This window comes from Dendrobates tinctorius, unplaced genomic scaffold, assembly GCF_039654945.1.
Source record: "Dendrobates tinctorius isolate UK_male_01 unplaced genomic scaffold, ASM3965494v1 ptg000035l, whole genome shotgun sequence".
NCBI lineage: Eukaryota > Metazoa > Chordata > Amphibia > Anura > Dendrobatidae > Dendrobates > Dendrobates tinctorius.
In genome coordinates this window covers 13,443,649-13,463,402 of record NW_027361703.1, presented here as the reverse complement: position 1 = coordinate 13,463,402, position 19,754 = coordinate 13,443,649, and the positions used below count along the sequence as shown (strand labels likewise).

Below are 19,754 nucleotides of genomic sequence, written 5' to 3'. Positions count from 1 at the left end.
ATGTGTGCTGAGCACTTTGAACCCCCAAGCGCTTCACAAAAGTTTATAAACGCAGAGCCGTGAAAATAAAAAGTCTTTTTTTATTTCCACAAAAGTGATTTTTCAGACCCCAATTTTTAGACCCCCAAAGTTGGCAAATAGTGGAAACCCCTCAATTCTTGCTCCAACCCTAACCCCAACACACCCCTAACCCTAATCCTAACCCTAACCCCAACCCTAATCCCTAATCCTAATTCTAACCCTAATTCTAGTTCGCCCTAACCCTAATTCTAACCCTAGTCGTTACCCGAGCCCTAACCCTAGCCCTAGCACAACCCTAACCCTAACCCTAGCCCTAACTCTAGCCCAAACCTAACCCTAGCCCAACCCTAGCCCAACCCTAACCCTAGCCCAACCCTAACCCTAACCCAACCCTAACCCTAACCCTACCCTAACCCTAACCATAGCCCTAACCCTACCCTAACCCTAACCCTAGCCCAACCCTAACCCTAACCCTAATGGAAAACTGAAAAAAAAAATATTTTCTTTATTTCATTATATTGGCCTATATAAGGGAGTGATAAACGGGGGGGTTATGTACTATTTTTTTTATTTTGATCACTATGATCGTTTATCATAGTGATCAAAATAATGAATGGAATCTGCCAGCCGGAGCCGGCAGATTCCCGGCGGGCGCACTGCGCATGCGCCCGCCATTTTCAAGATGGCGGCGCCCATCGGAGGATGCCGGCGGGACGTGGGGATGTGCAATCACATCAGAGGAGAGAGAAATTAAATGTAAAATCGCGGCTTTTTTTTTTTGCGGTCGCCGTTATAGGGTTAATAACGGCGATCGCAAAAGCGGGGGTCGGTAAAAACCGACCGATTCATGTTCTCTGGGGTCTCGGCTACCCCTGGCAGCCGAGACCCTGGAGAAAATCCGACACTGGGGGGCGCTATTCACTTAAATCACAGCGCCATGAATTAACGGCGCTGTGGTTTTAGTACCCTTAATTACCGCCGTTAAAAGGCGTATCGGCGCTCGTTAAGGGGTTAAATATAAAGGGGATTTGCCTGTGTGCTGTGATATGGTTACCAGTGTGATGTGTAATCGCTGCTCTCTGCTCTCCTGATAACGGACACATCTGCAGGTTCCTCTCAGCTTCATCTTCCATCTCACAGGCAGACAGGGCTGCAATATTGTTGCGATACAGCAGAGCTGAGAGAAGCAAAAATGTGTTTGTAAGAAGACAAATTTCCTTTCTCCTGTTATGTGTTGAATACTTGTCTCACACTGGGAACGCCTCCTTCATGTAAAATAATCTCTGGGGTCAGAGTTATCTGGAGGCACTATCTGCCTCGAAGCCTGGAAGAGGTCATTTATACACAGTGACAAAAGATGATTTCTCAGCAACAACACACCTGTTATGACACACACAGGGAGGACTGTTTTCTGCGTTCTATAACCTGTATGGCCATATTAATGGTTTAGATAGGTCAAATATGGTGACAAATTCCCTTTAATTGTCCTTCCTGCATGTCTGTACTGTACACATACTGGCTGGTGACTGGTTCATGCAGTGTTATGTGAATCCCCTATTTAGTATATTATGGCTGTATTGTACAATATAAGCACATTTTATTATTGATCTTTCATGTCTCTATTTCTCATGTTGCAAGCTTGCAAGTAGGGCCCTCACTACTCTTAATATCTGAGTTATGCTTCTTCTGTAATGTTTTTTATTGTCTTTAGAAGTCCCCTCTAAAATTGTAAGGTGCTGCGGAATATGTTTGAGTTATAGAAATCATTATTACCTTTACATTATTGGTATTGCTCAGGCTGCGTGTCAGAAACTATTTTCTCTGATTACCTGGGAAGGAAGACATGAGCACAGTTGTTAGTAGCTAGATGATTGCAATGCACTCATGGGAGATTCTGTTGCTTCCCCATCACGTGGGACAAACTGCAGTCCATTCACAAAAAGAAAAGGCGCAAATATTCAAGGATTAAATGAGGATGCTGAAATATCTGAAAATGACACTGGAGATTTTTTTTGCATTGATATGGCTACATTAATTATGTGGATCACTTCAGTGATATATACGTGTGTGCATATACTGTATATACATGTGTTTGTATTGTAGCGCAGTGCTCATTAAACGTGATGGGGAACACTCGCTTGGCAGCAGATTATTGTAGCCAGGCACGTGTTTTTCACACAAAACAGTCCATACTGTTTATTTAAGCGCCATAAACCGTGTCGTAAGCCAGGTTGCACATCACTGGCTTACACACAGTCCATTACTTTATAACATAAGCTTTACCAAGCATTCACTAGTCACGCCTGACTTTCTCCAGTCACCAGGTGACCGCTCAGTTCAATAACTGACCTTTTCCAGTGCACATAGTTCTTTCCCCATGCCTGGGGTTACCTCTCAGGAGCTTCTGCTTCACAGAATGACCTCCTGTTAGTCCTGGTTTCTGGGGAAGCTGCCAAACTGGGATCACCATCCTTGTGTTCAGTGCACTACTGACAGTCCAGATCCTCAGACAGAAGGTAGCTCCCCCAAACGCAGTGCCTTCACAGACTCTGCAAACACACATGGCCTGTCCTAGTGCTATTCTGGACATTCGTCCAACACCCAGGCCACCAGGTCCAGGGCCTCACCGGGTGCCATTCAGGGCTCCGATCCTACTCCCAGGATCTCCTAACACACCAGCCTCCAGGTCCAAGATCTCACCACGCGCTCCAGGAATCCGATCCTACTCCCAAGATCTTCCAACACAGACCTTCCAGGACCTTGCACCCTGAACCATTCAGGTAAAGACACTCTATCCCATGTGGTCACATTATATGGATGGGCGGTGTATGTGTGGTTAGTCAACTCCCGCCCAGCTCTCTGACTAAAGGCCCCTTTACTTTTAGCGATGCACCAACAATCCCGACCACAATATGACCTGGTCAGGATCGCTGGTGCATTGCTAAATGGTTGCTAGTGAGCTGCCAAACAAGCAGATCTCACTAGCGATGCAGCACAAAATCGGTGACGTTTTAGCGATATCGCTATGTGTAAAGCCCCCTTAACCCTATAATCCCCCCTTATAAGTAATACACAACAAACACTTGTAGAACTATAAGTCCCAGCATAACCATATCATTTTGGGCTTTTTGGGCTTAGAGCGCAGAGAACCTCTGCGAAACATACCGGCCATTTGCAATAATGCCAGACCCTAATTCACCATCATTATTATGCCTCCAAGCGCATCTTGAAGCACACACACAGCACCCCCTAGCTGTAACAGGGGTCACTGCATCATAATATATATATATATATATATATATATATATACACTCACTGGCCACTTTATTAGGTACACCTGTCCAACTGTGTGTTAAGACTTAATTTCTAATCAGCCAATCACATGGCGGCAACTCAGTGCATTTAGGCATGTAGACATGGTCAAGACAATCTCCTGCAGTTCAAACCGAGCATCAGTATGGGGAAGAAAGGTGATTTGAGTGCCTTTGAACGTGGCATGATTGTTGGTGCCAGAAGGGCTGGTCTGAGAATTTCAGAAACTGCTGATCTACTGGGATTTTCACGCACAACCATCTCTAGGGTTTACAGAGAATGGTCCGAAAAAGAAAAAAAATCCAGTGAGCGGCAGTTCTGTGGCCGGAAATGCCATGTTGATGCCAGAGGTCAGAGGAGAATGGGCAGACTGGTTCGAGCTGATAGAAAGGCAACAGTGACTCAAATTGCCACCCGTTACAACCAAGGTAGGCAGAAGAGCATCTCTGAATGCACAGTGCGTCGAACTTTGAGGCAGATGGGCTACAGCAGCAGAAGACCACACTGGGTACCACTCCTCTCAGCTAAGAACAGGAAACTGAGGCTACAATTTGCACAAGCTCATCGAAATTGGACAGTAGAAGATTGGAAAAACGTTGCCTGGTCTGATGAGTCTCGATTTCTGCTGCGACATTCGGATGGTAGGGTCAGAATTTGGCGTAAACAACATGAAAGCATGGATCCATCCTGCCTTGTATCAACGGTTCAGGCTGGTGGTGGTGGTGTCATGGTGTGGGGAATTTTTTCTGGGCACTCTTTGGGCCCCTTGGTACCAATTGAGCATCGTTGCAACGCCACAGCCTACCTGAGTATTGTTGCTGACCATGTCCATCCCTTTATGACCACAATGTACCCAACATCTGATGGCTACTTTCAGCAGGATAATGCGCCATGTCATAAAGCTCGAATCATCTCAGATTGGTTTCTTGAACATGACAATGAGTTTACTGTACTCAAATGGCCTCCTCAGTCACCAGATCTCAATCCAATAGAGCATCTTTGGGATGTGGTGGAACGGGAGATTCGCATCAGGGATGTGCAGCCGACAAATCTGCGCCAACTGTGTGATGCCATCATGTCAATATGGTCCAAAATCTCTGAGGAATGCTTCCAGCACCTTGTTGAATCTCTGCCACGAAGAATTGAGGCAGTTCTGAAGGCAAAAGGGGGTCCAACCCCTTACTAGCATGGTGTACCTAATAAAGTGGCCAGTGAGTGTATATACACTGTATATCAGATTGTTACAGAGCTGTCGATTTGTATTTTCCATAATGTTTCATTTACAGTCTGTGCGGAGATTGAAGTCCCATGATAAAGTATTGTCTTTACTTTTTTTAATGTATTTTTAATTTGAAGACATGGGTCTAGCATTTCTTAATTGAATGGAGTGGTAGTAATGTATGCTCTATTCAATGTCTATGGGACTGACGAAAATACAGTATCAGTAACCTGCAGGCATTTTATTATAGCCTATGGTGTAAAGGGACTCATAGTGATAGTTTTAGTTATACTGAAAGTGATTATTGCTAATATAATATATGCTTCAATTAATGATAGTAGTGATTACGTACCTCAGAGTTATACCTACTAAATAGCTATATTGTCTGGATAAAATGTTTCTTTTTGGTGAACTCATTAATTTGTTAATTTACCATATTGTAGTGTGACTGATTTTCTGTATACTTTATACTCAATAACTAAATATGATTTGGCTGCTTTTTCATCTTAGAGAGGGTTTTGTTATATGCATTAGACTGTTTAGTCATGACACCATAAAATATAAAAATAATGAAATAAACCATATTTTGTATTGTTAAACATTCATTTTCCATCACTAAAAGCAGCAATATTAATAGTCATGGCAACTTAATGATATGCCTAGTATCATGTATAATGTATATAGCAACAGGTACTATTGTTTCTGTATCCTTTATTATAATTCTGAACGTTAATTGAAACTTGGATCTTATTCTACATTTTCCTGATAAATATAAAAAATCCTATACATTCAGATCAATGGACAAGTTAATTGAATTCATACATCATTACTATGCAGCTCTATTTAGGATTAAAAGAGGTTTAGAAAATGTTCTAAAAACCTTTTACTGTTGGTTTATCTGTTTTTATGCTGTACTTTATATTGTTATTATCTTTGATGTTGTGGTCACTATGTGTCCATGCCAGTGGTGTACTGTACCTTGTATAGAGTCAGACTATACTAGTGTTACTTTGGGCTGCTGCCTAGTTGTTAGAGCCCATATCTCAGCCAAGCAGGGCACTTTGTTGCCTATGAACCGCAACTTTATTCTCACCTTGTCTTAAAATATACATAAAATACATTATACAGTGTATTAAATAACAGACAATGAAAGTTATTGAAGTAGGGGTCTGTCAAACAATGTTACAGAGTAGACCCTGGTGTGAAGGAGTTATTAAGTGTTCTAATGGACCTGACATCAGAGTGGAGGATATAGTGTGTAGTTTTTGATGGGACTGCATGTATTTGTGTCCTTCTGCTGTACGTTTTTATGTAAATAAGTGCATATTCACAGTTGTGTGTATCTTGTTTATGCACAGTGGGTTCGGAAAGTATTCAGACCCCTTTAAATTTTTCACTCTTTGTTTCATTGCAGCCATTCGGAAAATTGAAAAATGTTCCTTTTTTCTCATTAATGTCCACTCTACACCCCATCTTGACTGAGAAAAAACAGAAATATAGAAATTTTTGCAAATTTATTAAAAAAGAAAAACTGAAATATCACATGGTCATAAGTATTCAGACCCTTTGCTCAGATACTCATATCTAAGTCACATGCTGTCCATTTCCTTGTGATCCTCCTTGAGATGGTTCTACTCCTTCATTAGAGTCCAGTTGTGTTTAATTAAACTGATAGGACTTGATTTGTAAAGGCACACACCTGTCTATATAAAACCTCACAGCTCACAGTGCATGTCAGACCAAATGAGAATCATGAGGTCAAAGGAACTGGCCGAGGAGCTCAGAGTCAGAATTGTGACAAGGCACAGATCTGGCCAAGGTTACAAAAGAATTTATGCATTACTTGAAGTTCCTAAGGGTACAGTAGCCTCCATAATCCTTTAATGGGAGAAGTTTTGCACCACCAGATATCTTCCTAGGCCTGGCTGTCCAGCCAAACTGAGCAATCGTGAAAGAAGAGCTTTGGTCAGAGAGGTAAAGAAGAACCCGAAGATCACTGTGGCTGATCTCCACAGATGCAGTAGGGAGAAAAGTCAACTATTACTGCAGCCCTCCACCAGTCAGGCCTTTATAGCAGAGTGGCCCAACAGAGGCTTCTCCTCAGTGCCAGACATATGAAAGTGCCCGCATAGAGTTTGCTAAAAAAAACACAAGAAGGACTCACAGACAATGAGAAATAAGATTCTCTGGTCTGATGAGATGAAGATAGAACTTTTTGGTGATAATTCTAAGTGGGGTGTGTGGAGAAAATCAGGCACTGCTCGTCACTTGCCCAATACAATCCCACCAGTGAAAGATGGTGGTGGCAGCATCATGCTATGGGGGTGTTTTTCATCTGCAGGGTCAGGATGACTGGTTACAACTGAAGGAAACATGACTGTGGCCAAGTACAGAGAGATCCTGGATGAAAACCTCTTCCAGATTGTTCTGAACCTCAGACTTGGCCGAAAGTTCACCTTCCAAGAAGACAATGACCCTAAGCTCAAAGCTAAAATAACAAAGGAGTGGCTTCAGAACAACTCTGTGACCATTCTTTACTGGCCCAGCCAGAGCCCTGACCTAAACCCTATTGAGCATCTCTGGAGAGACCTGAAGATGTCTGTCCACCAACGTTCACCATCCAACCTGATGGAACTGGTGAGGATCTACAAGGAAGAATGGCAGAGGATCCCCAAATCCTGGTGTGAAAAACTTGTTGCATCACTACTAAGGGTATGTGCACACGGTGCGGATTCTGCTGCAGATGTGCAGTGGTTTTGGCCCTGCGGGTCCGCAGCAGATTTAGTTGCGTTGTATGGTACCATTGTTTTCAATGGTAAACTGGAAAACGCTGTGCACATGCTGCGGATTTTTCCACGCGGATTTGCTACGGTTTACAATCCGCAGCATGTCAATTCTCTTGTGCAGAACTGCTGCGGTTTCACACCTCATCCACTATGAGGTGTGAAACCGCAGGGCAAAACCGCAGGCAAATCCGCAGATAAATTTTACTACAAAATCCGCACCACCAAAAAACTGAAGACTCATGGCAGTACTAGCTCAAAAGGGTGCTTCTACTCAATACTGAGCAAAGGGTCTGAATACTTGTGACCATGTGATATTACAGTTTTTGTTTTTTACCAAATTTGCAAAAATTTCTACATTTCTTTTTTTCAGTCAAGATGGGGTGCAGAGTGTACATTAATGAGAAAAAAATGAACTTTTTTGAATTAACCAAATGGCTGCAATGAAACAAAGAGTGAAAAATGTAAAGGGGTGTAAATACTTTCCATACCTACTGTATATGTAAACTTGTGTATCAGATTTGTTTTTTACTGTTTTTTACAAAAGTGGCTGTGTGTGTATCATTATCAAGTAACTCTGGGATTGCACAAAGCAAAAGAAGAATTTTCACAAGCCTACATCAACAGAAGATATGTGGTTAGTTTTCCAAGCTGTTTTGAAAAAATTCCTTGCCGTATTCCTTCAAAAACTGTGTGCAAGTTTACCTAGAACAATTGGTGTAGTTTTAAATGGAAAAGGGTGGTCACACCAAATATTGATTTGATTTAGATTTTTGTTTTGATAATTGCTAATAATGAACGATTAACCCTTCTATTTTCCAAACATTATTCCTAGGTAGCATTTTTTCCCACAGCTGCATAAATATTTTGCACAGTCCTGTATATCTGTATTTATTGCAAAGGAGGTGGTATGTGATTAAATGGACATCAGTTGTACTCGGTGACAATCTTAATATAGCAGAACTGAATAACATAATGTATATGAATAGTATTCCAGATATCTTATCTTGAAGGGAAAATAAATAAGCTCCACATCCACATTTTAAAATGATGTTATCTTAAAGTTGTTATTACAAGCAAAATAAACTTTTTTCAAAATCAAGGGTTAAATTTAGTCTTTGTTAAAGGCAAAACTGCCGTTCATTTCCTCCAGCAGTGTTATGGTACTTACAATGTTTCTGATTTTTGCCACATGCAGTAATTTCAGAAGAATGCTTGTAAGTAAAATGTAGCTGAAAGTATGGAAAATGCATGTACTATATAAGCAAAGTATAGACGAGGAAAATTATGCTATTAAATTTGCAGTTTCTGAGGTCTGCTAGATACTAAAAGTACAAAAGAGCAATTTCTCTATACTTTTCTTTGCTACGTTAAATGGGATGATTAAAGAGGTTATGCAGCACTCAAAATGTGCCAATTTCATGTTTCTTGTTTTATTACATAACTGTTTTTGTGAGCAAGTAAAACTACTTAATAAATGCAGTCATTGTTTTATGTCAATCAATGGAGATAAATGAATTAGCATTTACTATAATAAAATTAATCATTTTAGAGTAAGTAAAAACATTGCAATAAAAGATACACAACAGCAAAGATGATAAAAACAAGTGTAAAAAACAAGTCTGCAAAGTGTTACAAACTAAGTTAAAAATTCTGCATAAATTGGTAAATACACAGTATAAGGTACAAAGGAATATTAGAACCATTTTTCATCGCTAACATAATCATTTTGAAGAAGTATCTTTGTTTCTTGCAACAATGATCAATCCTTCATAGCAAACCTCAAATTCTAACTAACTGTGTTGGAGCAATCCTTTATTGAATCAAGTTTGAATGTGTGGTATTTGGAATATATGACACTCTATTTTGCTCTATGCTCACACAAGCTTAATATTTTACGCTCCTTGATACTATTGTATCCATCGGACCAAGAAAATGCTGGAACGTACATTGCTCTGTGACCCTTGAGTAGAACAGGAAAGGTTTTATGAAGCAATATTACCAATTCAAAGTTTGAATTGGAGAAAATACTGAGCCACACTGTAACTACTTTGCATTACTTATGCCTGGTCATTTCGTATTTAAGAAGCTTCATTCTGAAATGTATTCATTACCTTTGGATACAGACAGCCGTATCACTCTGCAATCAAACATGTGATTTAGCAGCTTAGCTCTGTGTGATCTAGAATTCTAACAGTATCAATGAATGTGACATAAGGGAAAACTGATAACAATTGATACCTGTAAACTAATTTCATAGCTGCATTAGCCTCTTAATGTTAATTATGGGCAACCCCACTGTGTGGGAAAAGTTCACAGTGTATTGTGATTTCTCATACTTTCAAAGATCATTCTTGTTAATAGGATTAGTTCAAGAGGACTCTAGTCCTGCCCCATCGCCCTATTTCCCACATACACTTTGGCATTAATGAGATCACCTATCTGCCCTTACACTGGGGTTTTGGAATATTTAATTCCATGCCTGCTCATCAACACCGCAATCTAGGACATACACAGTGGATCTTTGCCTATTTGCAAAGGCTTTCGGTCACACTGCGCATGCCTTGGAATTCAGTCAGTTGCCTGCTACTCCCTAAGTAGTAACTACGCACTCCAGAATGAAACCAGTACTGCATACTCTCCAGGTTAAATGCACATCTGATAAACTGTCCAGGGTGCATGCCTTCTACTGAGATAGAAGGGCATCTGTCCGACTTTCAGGGAATGCGCAGTGTGACACCGAGCCTCTGGCATTTAGGCAGAGATCAACTGTAATTAGGCTAGGTTGCTGTTTCCTAATTTAAAGTTTCAAAAGGGATTCAAAGTTCTTGGAGGACTTTTTTGGGCAGATCAGGGATCCTAGTCGTGTCTCAGCAGGCATGTTATGTAAAGACGGGGCAGGCCTGTTCTGTGGATAGGTGATGCCTCTTGGACTAGATAAAATCGTAAATACATTTGGAGAACAATCTTTGAAAAGATGAGGATTGCGATATGTTGTTAATTGTATGCAAGTGGCATAAGTAGAGTTCTGTGGGCCCAGGGCAAAATTTGAGCCCCCATCCTCCATACTAGCCTGCTGCTCAGATGCATGACCCCCAGTAGTGTTGATAGTCTTTTTTAGCTCTGCCATAAAAAACTATATAAATATCTCAGAGAAAATGCTTTATGCTTTATGCTGTGTTTTTATAAGTAGTGCTAAATAATAGAGTCATATAGTAACCGAAAGGCAAATATTATTCCCATACTATTAACAACATCCACTATACCAAGACCAATATTATCAATAATACCACATATATCAGACAAATAACACCATGGTGGAAATATCATCTTTACTGTTCATCAATATGTACAATGTCTCCAGTGACATCTCCAATTAAAGTAATTCATTTTTGCTTTTCTTCTTCTTTCAGCACAGAATATTATAATGAATTCCTCAAGGCATGATTAATGTCTATAAAATGTAGCACAAAAATATCTATGGCAGATCTCTTTTAAGGCACCATCCCCACATTATCCCCCTATTCTACAGTAACAGTACTGTCCTTTTGTCCAACAGTAACAATATACTTACAAATAAAATACAATTCAGTAGTGATGTTACACTGTGTCCCTCAGTACTGTAGTAATTCATATATCCCCTTTGTGCCCAAATTCAGTAGAAATGCTCCCACTCTAAGGCCCATACAGCAGCGTTGTTCACCTCACAGGTTCACAGTTGTAACATCTCTACTTGTGGCCCTAATAGAGTAGTGAGGTTCCTCATTGTAGCCCCATACATTAATAGAGTCCCCCTTAAATGGAACCCATATGTTAACAATGTCCACTGTAAGACAGCGGTAGCACCGTATGCAGTGAAGAGGCAGTGATCCACAAAATTCAAGACAAAAGTCTTTTTAATGTGTTGTCTTCACACCTAAAAGTCCAAATTAACACAATTGCATATAACTTCAGTGCATATTATCAGTGTTCAGTCCACACCAGGTCATAGCACTCCATAGTACACCGTATCCTTTAGATTGCAGTCACTACACATGCTAGTCCTCCTCAGACTAGTTCCCGTGGGTGTCATGCACCTCTTGTATCACAGTCTCTACTCACAGCCGTACACAGTCCAGGATATCCTGTGGATCGCAGCCGGGCACCATATCCACCTGTTTTGCAATCGTTACACGCCAATCCTCTCTTGGGCACAGGACCTCCACCTCCGGTTCACCTCCGGGCACAGGACTGTCTACATCCGAGACCAGTTACCGTGGATGATTTGCATCACTGTGTATGCTGTCAGTGCCATGCCTATTGGCACAGCAACAAGCACCAACTCACTCTGGCCCTGACACCCCTGACTCACTTAGATCTCCTCATATCTCTTTAACCCGTTCCTGCAAGGTTTTTAACACAGCAACCTGTGACTTTCAGCCACATAGAAAACCTGGATCTGGAATGGAACAGACTGCAACACTATCATACTTCAATCTGTTTCAAACAACACACAGAGGAGATTTTCCCTACCTCTGTCTTGGACATTAACATGTCCAAGACTAACACTAACTTTTATTATCAGTCTTAATTGCAGTCACAGCTACGCCTATGACTGCCATGCACACCTATGGCCTTCATACACCTCCGTGCATATCCTGGAGAAACTACACAGTGACCCCTACCTGTGACATTGGTCACTGCTTCCCCATTGCAATCCCAGCTACGCCTGTGACCACAATGCTTCCTCATAGCCTCAGTATGCCTCCGTGCATATCCTGGGGAGAACACACAGTGTCCCCTAGTTGTAACAGGGGTCACTGCCTCACACCACCTATGTGGTCTTCAAATAGTAATAATGTTCTCCCATTTAGGCTCCTATATCATAATAATGTCACCACATTTTGGCCCCCTATAGTTAAAATTTCTCACAATGAAGCCACCATATAATATTACTATCTCCCTGTGCGACCCTTATTGTGTCCCCATAGATCGCCCTCACAGTGTTCCACTACTATTAAATGAAAGCCATCTCTCACCTGTCTCTGCACACAAGCAGAGAGGCTCTGTTTTCTTCCTTTTCCCAGCTTGCTTTCTGCCCTGCAGTTACTCTACAGCTGCAGGCCACTGACCCTATTTTAGGAAATGCTGGGGTTCACAAGAGTAGAACCAACAAACTTGCTACAATAATCTGAGATATTTTTTCAGGCCATTAAAAATAATACAAATGTCCAAATTAAGAAGAGTTACTAAGATATTTGCCAATCATGGTATACTTTAAATAAAATGAACTTTAAACTTTAAGTGCATTTATTTGCTCTTTAAAGAGAACCTGTCATGTTGCCCATGCAGACTGATATGTGGACAGATTGGTAGAGGGAAGGTTAATCTGTCATGTTTAACCCCCTCACGTTGCAGCCCTTTTTCATTTTTGCGTTTGTTTTTTGCTCCCCTTCTTCCCAGAGCCATACTTTTTTATTTTTCCATCAATATGGCATTGTGAGGGCTTATTTTTTGTGGGATAAGTTGTACTTTTGAACAACACCATTAGTTCCACCATATCGTGTACTGGAAAACAGGAAAAAAAATTCCAAGTGCGGTGAAATTGCAAAAAAAAAAATTCCACTACTGTTTAAAAAAAAAAAAAAAATTCTTACCATGTTCATCTCAGATACCAAACATGTATAGGTTCTTTTTCATTTAAATGGCGAAAAAAAAGAGCATGTTTAAAAAAAATTGTGTTATTTACTATGACCCGTAGCATCTCCATTTTTGAGTGAAGCCTTATTTTTAGTGCTCCTAGCTGAAGTTTTTATTGATACCATTTTGGTGTGCATGCAATTTTTTGATCGCCCGTTATTGCATTTTAATGCAATGTTGTGGCGACCGTAATTCTAGCATTTTTACTTTTTTTTTGCTATGCCGTTTACCAATTGGACTAATTCTTTTTTATAGTTTGATAGATCGGGTATTCTGAACACGGTGATACCAAATATGTGTATTTTTTATTTTTTTTAATTGTTTTATTTTGAATGGGGCAAATGGGGGGTGATTTTTTTTATATTTTTAAAAACTTTTTTTTACTTTTTGCTTGCTTTAATAGTCTCCATGGGAGACTAGAAGCTGCGATAATCCAATCACTTCTGCTACACACAGGCGATGATCAGATCACCTGTGTAACAGAAATGCTCACTTGCTATGAGCGCCGACAGCTGGGCGGCACTCACAGCAACCCGGCAATGACAACCACAGTGGTCTGCTAAAGACCCCAAGTTGTCATGCCAACCCATCGACGACCTGTGGTCATGTGACACAGGTGCCAATGGGAGGGATTAGTAACACGTTTCCGATGCGATCACTTAAAATGCATTTAACAGGTTAACAGCTGCGGGTAGATCGCGATTCGGCATACGTCAGCTGTTAAAAACATCCCACATCAAAGAGAGACACTACATGTGCGGTGCATGTCGTGAAGGGGTTAAAATTGTATTTGATTTGCTGGCAGGATGTTACAGAGAAGGAAGAGCTGAGCAGACTGGTATAAAGGTAATTAATTTTTCCCAAAAAATGTTTATGTTATTCATTGAAATCCTAGTGTTTGAATTCATATTAGTCCAGTGTAGGTTCCTATCCTGTGAATGACAGTATTCACTTCATTACTGTGCATGGAGAGATAACCTCAGTCACTAGTAGGATAGCCAACTGGTCTCATACACATACAAAAACCAGCGATCTCAATGAATAAGGTGTCCTGAATATTTACCTACAAACCAATATGTCATTCTGCACAGGTTGCCTTTAAACTTGTTAAAGAAAAAAATGAATTTATTAATAAAGTTAATTATTTTGGTATTTTGTTAAAAATGTTGGAATACTTGAAAGCTATTTCTAGTATACATTTTTATGATATAACCATTCATCTGAGTAAAATTGAAGACAATGAAACTAACATAATTTTAATTGTTTCAACAGATTTCTCTTGGACTTCTTCATGCACACGCAACGCATATACTGTGGCCTCCCAGCCGATGGCAAAAACTAAAGTCCCTGTTACCTCTGGAATGCAAACCAATACTGAGAGACCAAGATTGATCTCAATTTCACATTTTTACATACAGTTGACATGCCACAACACACAATGTTTTGTTCATACAAACATATTTCAATCCTGACCTGATAAGACTAAGATTTTTTGGGCTAGTAGCCTTTATGGGGACCTTCTAAAATTGTATTTTGTTGTGATTGTTTAAAAAAAAAACGTAGTCAAAAAGTTACACGTCATTTTGTTATGTGGCATAACATATTTCGCTAACAACCCATTTTTATGTATACTTTTCTGGGAATTCGGGCGATAACTTGTCACTCGTAAAAAGTGATTAAAGTGATTAAAGTTACTACAAACATGCATATTAGGCTAGTTTCACACTAGCGTATTTTACATGCAGCACACGGCGCCGCTCAGCCCCGCCCCCTGCCCACACCGTCCGGTCATCTCCTCCTAGTATCGCACACGGCCGCATGCGATCTGCGCACCCTATCTTTAGCATAGGGTGCACAGACCGTGCGCTGGCCGCGTGTTAGTAGTGTTTTTGCGTGCGCTGCACACTTTTGAAGGTGCGCCGGTGTGCACCGAACGCAGCATGTTGCATTTTGGTGCGCTCGGCGCACCTTCAAAAGTGCGCAGTGCATGCAAAAATCCTACTAGCGCATGGCCAGTGCACGGTCTGCGCACCCTATGCTAAAGATAGGGTGCGCAGATCGCATGCGGCCGTGTGCGATACTAGGAGGAGATGACCGGACGGGGCGGGGCTTAGCGGCGCCGTGAGCTGCATGTAAAATGCGCTAGTGTGAAACTAGCCTTAGTCACACGCATAAAGTATACTTCCAGTCAGAAAGTTGATCTTTTTGAATCTAAATACAAGGGGTAAATGTCTTTATGTTAGGTAAACCTACCAGTCTCCTTCCAGGATCATTGATTGTATTCTTTTACCACTCAGGAAGTCTAATTCAGTTTTTGAGGAGTTACACGTCAACCTGAATTAAAGTTAATAGCAAATAAATTGTTATCTGTCTCATTATTTCTCTATCTAAAAAGATTCAAGCTCAGCAGACCTGCGTTCATTTCCAGTCTTTGAAAACTGTGGAGGGCAAAGTACATTTTATGAATATTCATCTTCTTCACGGCTTTTGAATTATATAGGATTTGGCACAAAATATTGCTTTGGAACATTATGGGTTATTTGATGACTTATAACATATAAGCTAAATATTTTGTGAAAATATTTCTCTAATTTTATACCTATGGTCTTGCTCGATTGAGAATCTAAAAATATAGTGACACTTTAAAAACTCAAAATTTCTAGGGCAACATCTGTGCTGATTTTACAGCTTTAATATTGCAGGCTCATTGAAAAAAAGAAAAGCTATTATAGTTGGCCTCTCAGTGACTTTGCTTGACAGGTATAATTTAGTATAAAAATGCTAAAGCTTGAGCCAATTTTTTATTGTCAGTGATCAACGAGTCATCACATACACAATACAACAGATGTGTAGTGGTAAAAATAGTAAATGAAAGGAGGAGTACAGTCCACATAATCATTTTTGTATATTTACATTTAAAAGATGCAGGAAAAAATAGTAATTTGGCCTGTGTTGTTTAGATTTTCCTCTAATTATATAGGGATATCATTTTAGACACAATGACATCTGCTGGTAAATATAGCGTATGAAATAACTGTTTGATATTTCAACTGTACGTAGTTAAACCATAATAAAGCTTACTGTAAGAAATACTATTACATGTTGAAACTTGCAAAATGAAAATTGTTAATGAGAACCTGTCATCTAGTTTTAGTAGCAGGCCAAAAAAAGGCAGATGATGCACTGGACTGGAATTGGGCAAAGTGATTTAATGAAGTCATTGATGTGAGACTCTGATGTTGTGTGTGTACCTCAGCTCATCAATGACAACATTGGTTTGCCCATAAAGGGAAAAAAAGGGAGGCGCCCCAGCCCCTTAAAACTTGAAAAAAATTCTTTATCACAAATCCATTAAAAATAATTGACAAATGGCTACTCCTCAGCAGGAATGCAGCGACTCGTTTCGATCACTAGGATCTTTATCACCGCTGACTAAGTCATATACTTTACATAATTATATAGTCCAAACTAACCAATAGTATCTTAGAGCCAAATCACATAATTCAAATTTTCAGGTACTTTAACCCTTAGAATACAACCTTGCACACAATATACTGATTACAATAAAAAATAAAAAAACATTAGAAAAACATTAAAATATATATATATATATATATATATATATACGAGGGGCTATCCAAAAGTAATGATAATCGGTTATTTCTATTGCACACAGAAATTAAAATAAAATGTTTTCTTCTCTCTTAGGTACCCACTAGTCCAGGAAAAAAAAAATCACTTAAATAGGCCATGATTCCCGGGAGCTACATTCATTTGAATATGAACTGCCAAGGAGTGAACATCAAAATGGAAAAAAACGAGCTCAGAGCTGTCATCAAATACCTCTGCTTGAAAAAAATGTCTACCAAAGACATACACAGCGACTTGGTGGAAACATTGGGGGACTCTTCTCCTCCATATTCCACATTTGCATGCTGGGCCAAGGAATTTAAGCTGGGAAGAACATCGACGGAAGATAAACATCACGAAGGACGCCCATCCACGTCCCTCAATGAAGAAAACGTGAAAAAAGTTGAAGAAGTTGTGTTGGCAGATCGAAGAGTGACTATCAGGCATGTAGCTGAGGTCACAGGGATCTCATTTGGCAGTATTCAAAGAATCCTTGCAAAAGAATTGCATATGAGAAAGGTCTCCGCGCGTTGGGTGCCAAAAATGTTAACCGACGAGCAAAAGAAGAAACGAGTTGACATTTCAATAGCAAATCTCGAAAAGTTACCAGCAGACAAGGAAAAGTTATTGTCACGTTTTTTGACCATGGATGAGACCTGGATCCACCACTTTGATCCCGAAACTAATCAACAATCGATGACATGGAAATGAGCCGACGAACCGACGCCGAGAAATTCAAAGTGTCAAGCTCAGCAGGGAAGGTTATGGCGTCCATTTTTTGGGACGCTGAAGGAATTATTATGGTGGACTATTTGGAGAAGGGAGCCACTATTACGGGCTCCTACTATGCAGAACAAATAAGAAGATTGCGGGAGGCTATCAAGGTGAAAAGGCGCGGCAAACTGCGGGCTGGAGTGCTGTTTCACCAAGATAACGAACCGGCTCACAAAGCTGCAGTTGCCATGGCTACCATTCATGAAGCGGGCTTTGAACTGGTGGAGCACCCCCCCTATTCACCAGATCTAGCCCCCAGTGACTTCTTTCTCTTTCCTCGGCTCAAGGAACACCTCCAGGGCAAGAAATTTGACGACAATAGCGACGTGATAACCGCTGTTGGGGAGTTTTTTGAGGGTCAAGATCAAGAATTTTTTTCGAAGGGAATTCTAAGTTTAGAAAAGAGATGGACTAAATGTATAGACTTGTTAGGAGACTATGTAGAAAAATAAAAAAAATTTTTTACTATATTCATTGTGTTTATTATTGATTGTCATTACTTTTGGATCGCCCCTCGTATATATATATACAGTGGGGAAAAAAAGTATTTAGTCAGTCAGCAATAGTGCAAGTTCCACCACTTAAAAAGATGAGAGGCGTCTGTAATTTACGTCATAGGTAGACCTCAACTATGGGAGACAAACTGAGAAAAAAAAATCCAGAAAATCACATTGTCTGTTTTTTTTTCATTTTATTTGCATATTATGGTGGAAAATAAGTATTTGCTCAGAAACAAAATTTCATCTCAATACTTTGTGATATATCCTTTGTTGGCAATGACAGAGGTCAAACGATTTCTGTAAGTCTTCACAAGGTTGCCACACACTGTTGTTGGTATGTTGGCCCATTCCTCCATGCAGATCTCCTCTAGAGCAGTGATGTTTTTGGCTTTTTGCTTGGCAACACGGACTTTCAACTCCCTCCAAAGGTTTTCTATAGGGTTGAGATCTGGAGACTGGCTAGGCCACTCCAGGACCTTGAAATGCTTCTTACGAAGCCACTCCTTCGTTGCCCTGGCGGTGTGCTTTGGATCATTGTCATGTTGAAAGACCCAGCCACGTTTCATCTTCAATGCCCTTGCTGATGGAAGGAGGTTTGCACTCAAAATCTCACGATACATGGCCCCATTCATTCTTTCATGTACCCGGATCAGTCGTCCTGGCCCCTTTGCAGAGAAACAACCCCAAAGCATGATGTTTCCACCACCATGCTTTACAGTAGGTATGGTGTTTGATGGATGCAACTCAGTATTCTTTTTCCTCCAAACACGACAAGTTGTGTTTCTACCAAACAGTTCCAGTTTGGTTTCATCAGACCATAGGACATTCTCCCAAAACTCCTCTGGATCATCCAAATGCTCTCTAGAAAACTTCAGACGGGCCCGGACATGTACAGGCTTAAGCAGTGGGACACGTCTGGCACTGCAGGATCTGAGTCCATGGTGGCGTAGTGTGTTACTTATGGTAGGCCTTGGTACATTGGTCCCAGCTCTCTGCAGGTCATTCACTAGGTCCCCCCGCGTGGTTCTGGGATTTTTGCTCACCGTTCTTGTGATCATTCTGACCCCTCGGGGTGGGATTTTGCGTGGAGCACCAGATCGAGGGAGATTATCAGTGGTCTTGTATGTCTTCCATTTTCTAATTATTGCTCCCACAGTTGATTTCTTCACTCCAAGCTGGTTGGCTATTGCAGATTCAGTCTTCCCAGCCTGGTGCAGGGCTACAATTTTGTTTCTGGTGTCCTTTGACAGCTCTTTGGTCTTCACCATAGTGGAGTTTGGAGTCAGACTGTTTGAGGGTGTGCACAGGTGTCTTTTTATACTGATAACAAGTTTAAACAGGTGCCATTACTACAGGTAATGAGTGGAGGAAAGAGGAGACTCTTAAAGAAGAAGTTACAGGTCTGTGAGAGCCAGAAATCTTGATTGCTTGTTTCTGACCAAATACTTATTTTCCACCATAATATGCAAATAAAATGAAAAAAAAACAGACAATGTGATTTTCTGGATTTTTTTTTCTCAGTTTGTCTCCCATAGTTGAGGTCTACCTATGATGTAAATTACAGACGCCTTTCATCATTTTAAGTGGTGGAACTTGCACTATTGCTGACTGACTAAATACTTTTTTGCCCCACTGTATATATATATATATATATATATATATATATATATATATATATATATATATAAAGAAAACATTGCAAATCCTCAGTAATGGAGATTTTGTTTCTTTTATTTAAACCTGATGGATATCTTGTTTCCAGGCTTAGAGGTCATGGAAATATTACGGTTACTAATATTATTGCTAATTATGTCTTTGACATGTTCAGAGATATGA

The 19,754-nt window shown here is 40.3% G+C and overlaps 1 protein-coding gene across 1 annotated transcript in view; it reads left to right on the top strand.

The window, feature by feature from the left end:
* Positions 1–14,797, top strand: part of IMMP2L (inner mitochondrial membrane peptidase subunit 2) — a 1,728,396-nt gene extending 1,713,599 nt beyond the window's left edge. Inside the window, exon 6 of the mRNA XM_073573288.1 lies at positions 14,287–14,797. Within this exon, the coding sequence (XP_073429389.1) occupies positions 14,287–14,406 (120 nt within the window). The 3' untranslated portion in view covers positions 14,407–14,797. The remainder of the gene's footprint in view (positions 1–14,286) is intronic.
* The last annotated feature ends 4,957 nt before the right edge of the window (positions 14,798–19,754 follow it).